This window comes from Lactuca sativa, chromosome 3 (genome assembly GCF_002870075.4).
Source record: "Lactuca sativa cultivar Salinas chromosome 3, Lsat_Salinas_v11, whole genome shotgun sequence".
Taxonomy (NCBI): Eukaryota; Viridiplantae; Streptophyta; class Magnoliopsida; order Asterales; family Asteraceae; genus Lactuca; species Lactuca sativa.
The window spans coordinates 197503474-197515454 of record NC_056625.2 but is presented as its reverse complement, the minus strand read 5'-3'; the positions used below and the strand labels follow the sequence as shown (position 1 = coordinate 197515454).

The 11981-nt window shown below is 34.8% G+C and overlaps 1 protein-coding gene and 1 long non-coding RNA gene across 2 annotated transcripts; one reads left to right on the top strand and one right to left on the bottom strand.

Moving 5' to 3' along the window:
• Nucleotides 1–3126: 3126 nt before the first annotated feature.
• On the bottom strand, nucleotides 3127–4125 carry LOC122196264 (uncharacterized). Its single transcript, XR_006187654.2, has 2 exons — nucleotides 3990–4125; nucleotides 3127–3889 (listed from the first exon to the last, which is right to left on the bottom strand). It is a non-coding gene; the product is annotated as an uncharacterized LOC122196264 (long non-coding RNA).
• LOC111904292 (probable receptor-like protein kinase At2g39360) lies at nucleotides 3688–7755 on the top strand. Its single transcript, XM_023900062.3, has 8 exons — nucleotides 3688–4309; nucleotides 5108–5146; nucleotides 5234–5341; nucleotides 5757–5870; nucleotides 6223–6441; nucleotides 6515–6630; nucleotides 6761–7021; nucleotides 7372–7755. Exons 1-8 carry the CDS (start codon nucleotides 3688–3690, stop codon nucleotides 7588–7590), a joined length of 1698 nt encoding a protein of 565 aa, XP_023755830.1. The 3' UTR covers nucleotides 7591–7755.
• The last annotated feature ends 4226 nt before the right edge of the window (nucleotides 7756–11981 follow it).

The following is an 11981-nucleotide window of genomic DNA, read 5'->3' as shown; positions in this document are numbered from 1 at the left end:
GATGGAATTGTAAAATAGTTTTGGAGTTCTTAGATGAAAACGTCAATTTCTGCTTTGTTCATTCGTAAAGGAATTATGAAAACCACGGTTCATATCAATTTTTGTATCTATTAGACAAGATTGATTCTTTGAATATGATTATGTTAGAAAGTTAAAATAATATATATATATATATATATATATATATATATATATATATATATATATATATATATATATATATATATATATATATAACAGATTTCTGTTCAACAAACTTACCAAAAAACAGTCTTTTAATGATTAACATTGTATCGTTCAATTTCAACCCAACAACACCTAACTTAGTATGCTTGATTCTCATCACTCATGTTTTATTTTCATTTGGTTTTAAGAAGCCGGCATGTCATGCAATTTCGACCAAAAGTGTTCTGTCATCTGCCACGTCATCCAAAAGTGTCCAATGAACAAGTTAAGGTCACATCTTGAGCATTAATGTAATAGCATTAGGCTAGGGGAGTGGTAGCACTCCTAACACCTTCCATATCATCTTTTTGTATGCCACATCATATTTCTCTCCTAGCACCTTATTCTTAGCACTTGGAAGGGAGTGGTAACACTCATACCATTTTTTTTCATTTTCAAATTTAATTAAATTATATTTTTTAATACAAAATCAATTAATATTAAATAAATTTTATTTTTCTAAATACAAACACTTTAAATATAATTTTTTTTTAAAAAATGATTAAAATTACCAATTATTGTACAAATGCCTGAAGTGTATACATATAGATTAAATGAGTCTTCCAACCAACCGAAAAACCATTCAAAAGCTTCTGTAAAAGATGGAATCAGATTTATTGGTAAAGGAATGAAAAAAGAAAATCAATTACCCACACACCCCCTCTTCTTCATCTTCATTCCTGTCAAGAACCAACAGAGGTAATGGCTACTTCCGGTGAGCAATGGAGGCAATAATCTCTCCCTTTTTCTTCTATTTTTCCTGTTAATTGAAGCAACCAAACACCCCGTAAATACATTGTGCTGATCTGCTCCTTCTTCCCTTCCCATTCTTCGTTTTCAGTTAAGAAAACCTCCACTGGAGGTGGAGATTTTCCGGTGATTGGGAAGGCAACAGCCCCTCGCACCCGTCTCTTCTCTCTCGTCGGATCCACAAAATTTCACATCTTTTTCTTGAACACTTTCTACTTCTTCATGACCTTTTCTCTCAATTTCTCTAACCTATTTTGCATTTCCTAAAAGAATAAATTCACATAGTGGAAAATAAATCTAATCTTTTGTTTCTATTCAAGATTATCTAATATTAACACACCCATTAGATGAAATCATGATTTGAGGATAATCGTAGGGATTTGTCTGAACTACATCATATAACCAAAACCCCAAAATCTAAAACATAGAAACTGGAAACAAAATTGGGGGTTTTGAGCAATCAATAGGAAAGAGGTAAACCTGAATCGGATCCATTGGAAGTGGGAGAAGATAGAAAGCAATGAATCAAAAACAGAGCAATGATCAGATTTAAGAAACAAACGACGATGGTGGCATTTCTAAAGGTCTCGACACAAGCACCAATCAAATTCAACCCCCACCCTCTCTCTCTCTTCTCGCCAAAACTGTGACGAGACTCCGGTGGCGACCCCCGTAGCGAGAGCTAGGGGCGGTGTTCATTGATTGCTGGCGAGCGTAGCGAGCCCAATGGCGACCCCCATTCCTCTTAGTCTTAATGTAATATAATTAATCCTTGTTAAGATATAACAACACAAACTCAAACTTAACGACTTTTCAACAAATTTCTCTTTCTTTATAAGAGCATTTTCTCATAACTTAAAAAAAATAGATAACAGGAGTTTTCCTTCATGATATATATGTTATCTGTGAGATAATAGAATAGATTCATTAACATTGAGGCTTAAATCTCTTATAAATAGAGATATGTAAAAAGCATAATTTAGACCCTAAAAGGCTTGAGCCTAAATACTAATCAGTAAAATCCCCTACAGTTTGATCGGGAGGTGTCGATTAAACTAAAAAAATAAACAAAAGAACAAAACATAAAAAAACATAAATGAAGATAGCGATATTGGTGGCGACAGAGCTCTGACGATAACGAATAACAACGACGGCTTGTTGGAGAATGAGAGAGAAGAAACAACGACGAAAGGCGGCTCCATTGAATAAGAAGAAAGGACCGACGTCATGGAGCCGACGGTAAAGGAATCCGGAGAAAAGCAGCGACTGCGGCGGATAGAGCCTATTTCGACTGACTCGGAAAATAGATCTGAAGAACAAACGAGCTGGGAGAAGCAAAAGGCTCGGGGGCAGGGGCCATTTAAGGAGGAGCATAAGCAAAAGAGGAAGTAGAAGAAACCGATGAAAGAGCTCCGATTTGTTGTCGGCGGCTGTTTTATTATTTAGGAGAGAAAAAAAGGAAAATATGTAGTATAATGAAAGTACCTTCGACGATTATGAGAGAATGTCACGAGAGGTGGAAGATGGCGACAATAAATTGTTGTCGACAGTAGGGTTTTAATTTAAAGCTCTGATATTATGTGAGATAATAAAATAGATTTATTAATAGTGAAGCTTAAATCTGATATAAATAGAAATACATAAGAAGCATAACTTAAACCTTAAAAGAGTTGGACGTAAACCCTAATCATTAACATTATCTCCTATGCCTCCATGCTTCCATCCCGTTGATATAATTAGGGTTGTACTGAACGAATACGAACGGGGCTAGTTCATGTTCGTTTATTTAAATTAACCGAACAAATAAACAAACATGAACGGATAAACGGACGAGTTTTCTTGTTCATGTTCATTCGTTTAATAAATTACATTGTTCATTTTCGTTCGTTTATGTTTGTGAACATGCTAAACGAATATAAACAAATAAACATAAATGAGCAAAGATAAACAAAAAAAAAACATAATTGAAGATATATGAACATAGATGAACATATAATACACTAGTGCAATCAAACACAATTAATCATATGTGAACATAAAATGAACTTATATGAACGAACATAAACGAGCTATATAAACGAACGTTTACAAACATAATTGAACGAATCAGACCATTGTTCATGTTCATTGGTTTAACTAAACAAACGATACTTTGTGTTTATATTCGTTCGTTTATTAAATAAACAAACTTCCTGCCGAACGGTTCACGAACATTTCGCTGAACGTTCAGTTAGTTTACAATCCTATATAATATTAAATTACAAAGTAAACGATAATAACCAAATAAAACAACATATTTCCTTGAATATTACAAAATAATATATCCTTAAACTCCAAATGGGCAAATCCTTCATGCTGAATCTTCTATCCAACCCACATAAAATACCAATAAGTACAACCATACCAACACAACGTACAACCCACCAAAGCACAAAACTAAAACTTAGGATATCCCTTCGGCCTTCACCATCAATTCCGCTGACAACTAGATTTCTCACTCCAATGGCAACAAGAACAACAAGACAACAATAACAATAAAAAAAGAAAACACATCATAAATTGACGTTGTATCCGATTCCCCTTATATCAAACAAACATTCTACACCCCAACCATTTTCAATATAAACAAAACCTAAAACTCCATTGAAATTTGTTCATTTACTCATAACAGATAAACTCCTACTTCGATTTCTAGAAAATCTGTCATCGTTAATGGATTTTCGGAACCTAATCGTGTTTATTTGGTTAACTGGTTCGATTATCAAAACGGTGTCGTCTCAATCCGCTTCAACTCAATGCCCTCTCGAATTCAAAAGCCTAACAACCTCACAAAATTGCGAAGAAGGAACGTGGGATGATTTTTTGAAAGATAAATGCTGTAAATCACCGTTTAATTCCTACCTCGATGCACTCGCTATACGTGCAAATGAAACAGGAAAAATCTACCTAAATTCAACTGAACAGACGAGTTGCTTGAAGAAGATGAAGGAAAACGTAACAACAGATGTGTTTACCTGTGGAATCGATAAGCTTACTGCCGGAATCAATGGCTGTGCGGCGTTTTCCGTTCACGATGTATCGAATCGGCTTCGTGATGAGGTTTTGGGTTTATCGAAGGGTTGTGGGTCGATTATTGGTGTTGGGGGTTATTGGAATCAGTCGTGTGGAGAGTGTGTGAAGAGTTGGGAAGACATTAAAGGGGTGATTTCGGGAGATAGTGACGATGATTTGTGCAGGTTCGCTGTGTTGACTACGTTGACCGGAAGTCGGATTGATGACTTGATTTGGAAGGAAAACGTCTACAGGTGCCTTGGGGGACAAGTTATTAGTAATGGTAAGATATAAAGAAAATGAAGATAAATAATTAAAAATTTGATTCGTTAATATATATATATATATATATATATATATATATATATATATATATATATATATATATGTTTCGGTAATTTATATTGTAGTTTTGCAAATGTCATATGGTTTTATAAATGAATAAATATTTTAAGTTGAAGAATTAATTCTTATAAAATAGATGTATTTTTATTGATTTGTTTAATTTATTACTTTTTGACTATAATGATATCGTATAAACTATAAAGAAAAATTCAGCTTTAATAACAAGAATATTTTTTAAGAATGATAAGGTAACTTGGTAGATTTTTGAAGTACAATTAAACTCAATTGATAAGAAAAAGAGGTGAAAAAAATTGAAGGTATAATGTTGTAATAAAAAATTGAAAATGAAATATTATTATATAAAAACTAATGAAAACGCATATCTTTATTTTTTTTTATTTAATTCAACATTAAATTTTGAAAAATTATATGATTATAATAATGTCGTCCAAATTTAAATTAATATTTTTGTTATAGCTAGTGTGAATTTTCAAAGTACAACAAAATCGAAACTACAATATTGTAACTGGTATAACATTCTAAATACATTGTATGAATAACAACAAGAATTACAAGTACACATGTTATAATATAACGAAATAAAAATAAAATGCTATAATATACAAATAGATGAAACTACACAGCTATTTCTGGCATTAAGCCTTATAAAAAAAGTTAATATATAATGGTAATGTGTTTATTTGGAGATGCTTAGCCTTTTCATGATTCTTTGTAGATACTAACCAAAACAAAGGAAGAAAGAAGAACTCAACAGGTAGGACCCACGATTGCATTTCATTTTAAAACAATATCAAAATGTTAAAAAAAAGTCATACTAAAAGGTTAATTTTTGTTCAAACAGATTCTACAATAATCGGATTGTTGTCGGGAATTTCAGCTTTAGTGGTTATTTGTGTATATATTATGGCAAGAAGATGGCATTCAATGCATGCGGGAGCAAAAGACGATGGTTTGATTGTCTATTCTCCAAATTTAATTTGGAATATATTACAAGTTTGGTCCCTATTGTTTGAATTTTTTTCGTTTACGTCTAAAAAAGAATATTATTGCAATCTAGATCCTTGGTCCATGGTCTTCAGACTAATTTTTTAACAAAATAAAAATAGAGGTAGTTTATTTAGGGTTATTCAGGGGAAATAAAATCTTGAAACAAAGACAAAAACGAAAAATGTATATTCTTTTTGTGCCTAAACCAAAAAAATGAAAACCACAGGGACCATTATTGGAAAATAAAAAATTTGGACCTAAACGGCTAAACCAAAATAAATGAGAATACAAGGACCAAATTTGTAATTTTGTCTAAAATTTGGTTATTTAGTTATATGGTAAAACTCATGTGTAATTTTATATGTTTAATTTAATAGGCATGAAGCGTGATTTACCAAAAAAGTCTCGATATCTTAAAGTTCCGATTAAGGAAATTCTTTATGCTACAAACAACTTGGACCAATCAAATTATATTGGTGAAGGAACAGCAGGTAGGCTTTAATCTAATGTATAACTTGTTTAGACCTGTTTATTATGCAACAATAAGAAAAACCATACAATGTGTCGCACAAAATTTTCAAAATTTAGTGTTATTTAAAAAGGTTCAAAATTTTGTTTTATCTATTATCATCAAGAATAGCTTTGGAAAGCTTGTACAATCCCTTTCTTTTGTAACAAACCGCGTTTGGTATGCATATTGAGATCGAGACTAAAGTTAACGAGAAAAAAATATGGTAGAAGGACTTGCTCTAAATATCTTGTACGTGAAATGTCGTTAATGTCCTTTTCATCATTATACATACATCATTTTTAGCAACACATTGATTTGATGTAATATTACAGGCAAGGTGTACAGGGGCATATTGTCAAATAAACAACATGTTGCAGTCAAACATATCATCGACGATGGATTTATGGAAACTTTTCTAAGGGAAGTTAGAAATCTTGCACTTGTTAGACATCCGAATCTTGTGGCATTGCTAGGGTATTGTGACAACGAAGATGAATGCTTCCTTATTTACGAACTATGTACAAATGGGAATCTTTCAGAGTGGCTTTTTGGTAATTTGTGTAGTTTTTATTACACACCATCTTTCCATTTTTATGTTAAACCTTTATTTTAAAATATGTCTAGGAAAAAACAAAGTACTTTCATGGATTCAAAGACTTGAAATTGCTATAGATTGTGCTCGAGGACTTTGGTTTCTCCACACATATTCAGAAGGTTGCATTGTTCATCGTGACATTAAGGTATGTACTATGTAACACCAAAGTTATAGTCTAGACCAATAATATCGGAATGAAACTTAAAAACTTGTTGATAGCTCACAAATTAAGGTTTATAAGGAGCTCATAATTTTCACTTACAATAAACTTGCAGCCGACAAATATACTCCTAGGCCCGAACTATGAGGCCAAACTTTCTGATTTTGGGTTGTCGAAGGTTATTGACATTGGGAAAACATATGCGAGTTCAGAGGTCAGAGGAACATTCGGTTATGTTGATCCAGAGTACCAAACTGACTCTCAAGTAAATTCAGCAGGTGATGTCTACAGTTTTGGAATCGTGCTTTTACAAATTCTTTCGGGAAGAAGAGTTATAAACATGAATGCAAGTAAACCAATGCCATTGGAGAAGATGGTAAACATCTTGCTATTGTCATTTTTTTTTAATTTTTTTGCTTTTTTTTGTTCCCACGTACTTGTAGCATAAGGAGGTGAGGATCCATAAATGATATGAGATATAAACACGTGCCTCACCATTCTTATTATCAGGACATTGTGATTTAACTTCTCTATGGGACCGATTAGTGGGGACACCTAAGGGTGGAACTAGAAATAAGTATTTGGTGTCCCCACTTATTGATCCTACAACCAACATAGGGAAGGTAAACCATAAGGTCTACCAAAAAAAGTGACGCCTAAAGTTTATCATTTTTACCTTATTTTCGAGTGAAAGATATAAAATCTAAAGTTAAAGCAACGGTATAGGCAAAATCACTTACAAAAGGTGGAAGCATTGTGGGATTTGCTGACCCAAAGCTTGAGGGGAAATACTCTGCAGAGGCATTTGAACTTACGTTTCAGCTAGCTTTGTCATGTACAGGACACAAAAAAGAACGACCATCCATGGGACAAGTGGTTGAGAGATTGGAAGAGACACATGAGATATCAATTAGTGTCATGGATTTAAACCTTCATAAGACGTAACACTACACATTTATCATCAATCCGTTAACATTCAACGTTTTAATGATATTTACTATTTAGTATTTACATACAAGATACATAAAACATAATGTGAATTTAATGTACTTGTGGCTTATTACCTATGGGCAACAATTAATTTTGGCAACACCAATTTCCGGTTCCTTCAACAATTAAAGGAACAAAATAGTTTAGCTCTTATAAGTTATAATCAACAATTTCACATCTAATTTCAAGGGTAATAGCAACAACGATAATATGAAAAATTAATAATTATCAATGACCTAACAAATATATGTACTTCAAAATGAAAAATTAAGCTCCATAAATGTATTTCGCGATTATAAAATTTATTTATATTCTCATATGGATGTTATTTGAATTTACAAATCTAATAAAAGTGTAGAAGGGAGAAAAGTATTCTACCATTTGGTAATATATAGTAAGATCTAGTTATTTCGGAGAAGGAATTTCAATTATAAAATTGATATAGAATTCTAGAGTTTAAGATGGTTTACTATTTCATCTCTATATCTTTACCATCAACTAAGAATCTTGTGGTGCTTAAATCAATATAAAAAAAATACACGAGATGAGAGGACTACACAGTCCAAACTTGCATAACACAAAATTAAAGAACAACATGTACAATCATATTCAGTTAAATAGAAAATATATGATATATCATAACGTCTAGTTGTTTACCGAATCAGGAGAGATGACCATCAACCCACCTCAGTGGAAACAGTGGTGAAGACAAAATCTTGGTGTTGTCACAATGCGATTTATCTTCCTATATGAAGAGGTTGTTCATGATCCAAGACCGTAAGAGAGAAAGGCCACACTTCCCCTCTGCGGTGCTTGTGATTTTAACTAAAAAGAAGAGCTTTTCGAGCGGGGTTTCTATCAATATTTTGTCACTTTGCAAAGTACAGTGGAATAGGCATGACATCTTATTTATTCTATTGGATTCTAATATACCTAGGTAGATAGTGTGAACATGAATTCGAAGATTTGATTTATCCAGAAGAGAGTTCATAATACATTGTATTTTAAAGTTTTAATCAATTGTAGCATTATAGTTAACACTGAAAAATTAATTTTCATTTGTTCTTGTGGGGCCGAAATAACATCTAATTTTTCCCTATTAAGACATTGTATTTCTATAATTTTTTTCTGTTGAAATTGTGCATAAAGACATATACAACACATACACATACAAACAAAAAATGCATACACAATCATACAAATACACAAACAGACATACATGAACATACACAATCATGTAAATACATATAGATATATGAAAAAAATTAGTACACATACGTTGACATGCCAATAGATTGAAACCAATATACAAAACAATCTGACATGCACATTATGTAATCCAACTATTATAGAGGTTTAAATATTACCTTAACCAAACAATTAGATCTAAGAAAAAAACCCACTTTATTTTTTGACATATACCTAAACATTTTTCAATCCAATCTTGAGGAACCATTATCTCATCCAAAGTGATCAAAGGCGCTTCCTTTGGATGATGTAAATATACCAAATATTCACCTATTCTCTTGATAATCCTCTCCACCTACCAACGATTCATGTGCCAAGAATCAACAATTTCCTAACATGAAAAGCCACTCACCATAATTTGGGGATGAATCGAGAAAATTTATATGATTTAGACAATATATTTTTGTAACATCCTTGTATATCCCGAGTTCAGGGGGTGCAAAGTTCTGGGTTCAAAGTGAAAATGTGAATGGTCAACTCGGCGAGTCCATGGGGAGACTCGGCGAGTAGGGTCGCGATTCTGGTCGCGTGTCTAGTGGCCAACTCGGCGAGTCGGTGGCTGGACTCGGCGAGTTGGTGCTGTGTGGAGAAAACCCTAATCCCAGGGATTTGGCCCTATATAAACAACATAATACCCTCTCACCAGCCTCTTTGCTCTCCCTTGAAGTCCAGAAACCCTAATATTCGTTGTGAGAGAATTAGAGAACATTTGGATCTTGAAGGGGTGTTTGTTGAAGAGATCTTTGAAGAATAAGAGGCTTGGAGCAAGGGGCTTTGCAAGGTTTTGGCTTATTCTTCTGCTGGAGTCTTCTCTTGAGGTAATGATTCGTTGCTTGAGCTGTTATCCATCTAGATCTATCATTTGTGGATTTTTGGGAGCATATCTAGTGCTATCTTGTGTTTGGTGTAAGATCTGAGGTTGCTACCTCAGATCTAGAGTATTGATGATCCAAAAGAGCATAAAGTCCCTGTTCAAAAGCTGTTGATGAAGTCTTTTAGCCCCAAACCTTAGCCGAAGAGTGTATTATGCTTAGATCTCCTTGGATTCACGTAAAGTTTGCCACTTTATGTGATGGATGGCTTGTATAAGAGTAGATCTATTGATTAGAGACCCTGCATGGCTTGGTAAGCCTCTGTATGGGTTGAGAGCTAGTGGTACTCATCGAGTCACATGGGTGCATTCAGCGAGTTTCATGAAGATAGGCAGAAACTCGACGAGTTGGTTGAAGATAGCCTTGGACTCGGCGAGTCTGTTCTTGGACTCAGCGAGTCTAGTCGTGAGGTCCTAACCTTTTCTGGTTAAGCTGAGAATCGGTGAGTCAAGGGATGACTCAGTGAGTTGAGTACGGTTTGAGTCAGAGTTGTGGGACTCGGCGAGTTGAGTTGTGTTATGCGAGTTTTAGAGCATGGGGACTCGACGAGTCAGCGGGTTGACTCGACGAGTAGAGTCAGTCAGGAGGGTTGGCTTTGACTGAGGACTTTGAATTTGACCAAGAGTTGACCAGTTGACTTTCAGGGGTATTTTGGTTGTTATTGGTATTTATTGGTTTCGGTGATTTAGTGGTGAAGTTCGTGTCGGTGGTCGGAGCAGCATGATCTTGTTCTTCAGTCGGCAGTAGCAGGTGAGTCTTCTCACTATACTTTACCTAGAGTGGTAATAGAGTTATGTGACAGAGTTATTGTATGCTATCTATGCGATGTGTGGCACTGCATTATTTCTATGTGATTTATGCTGTGTGTATATCAGAGTTAGGACTAGATGGTCTACAGAGTTAGGTTTAGAGTTATGTGCCAGTGTAATTGTATGCTATTTATTTTTTGAGATTTATTGTGATATGTGATATGCATGATTCCGAGTTATCAGAGCTAGGACCTTAGGGTGCATAGAGTTAGTACCAGAGGGTCCACAGAGAGCTGGGATTGGAGGGTCCCACTGAGACACACAGACCAAAGGGTCAACAGAGTTATAGCCTTGAGTGGCTAATATGTGTTTGAGTGGTATTTTGGGGAACTCACTAAGATTCGTGCTTACAGTGTTTTGTGTTATGTGTTTCAGGTTTCTCAGGTTCACGGGATGGCACCGACTCGATTGTACACACCAGGGGAAGCGTTTGTTTTGAGGATCCTGGTTTATTAATTGATTGAACAAAAGAGTTATGTATTGTAACTTAAGCAAATGGGATTTTTATGAAAAGTGTTAAAGAGATAAACTATTTTAATTTTCAAAAATTTGTTTGAAAACTTACGGTGTTACAAGTTGGTATCAGAGCCTTGGTTTGAGGGATTCGGATGCACCTTCGAGTAAATCTAGAATCAAACTGAGTAAGTAAGAAAAGTTTTCAAGAAATGATTTTCTAAAAGATGAATAAGAGTTCAAAGAGAAAGCAAGAAAGAGTAGTGTGTACAATCAGTCAGAGCCCGAACGGTGATTTCCCAAAATACCTTTATTTTTGTGTTATGAGATATTTATGATACATTTTATAAGATATTATGCATGCTAGAGACAGGCTAGGTATTTCATATCTTAGGACTAGAGTGGCCTGATTTATGATGCCTTAGCCTAGAAGTTGCTGTTATATGTGATGTGCTTTTGAGTATGAGTGAGAGTATTCAGTTGGAATCCTTTTAGGGGATTTGAGTAGAGGAGTAATCTAGGAGAGACGCCTAGATGAGTATTGTGGTGTTTATCGAAGAATAGTTAGAACCCGCGAGGGGAAGAGTTGCAGAGTTCGGTGGTACCTTGAGAATGAGCAGAGCAAGCGGAGTTATCATCCAGAGTGAGCTCTATGTATTCTTCGATGCCCGAATAATGCTTGCTTCGTGCTTTGTGGAACTCTCGATGATCGGAGTCAGCTACCAAGTGAATATGACGATATTCAGGAGGTAGGTGACTGGCATCATTAGGAGCTCTTCAGCAGCTGATGGCGGAGAAGTGGGAGTGACCTTAGCCAGATGAGTACGCTGGTGGAGTAGAGTATTTCGCTGAGGAGCGAGCACGCGTGGCAGAATTAGTGAACGAGAAGGTTGAGCAGCTATTTAGGAGCTCTGGAATGGTCCGTGTGGAAAGTATGGGTAGATGTGGCAAGTAGTATGGGCCC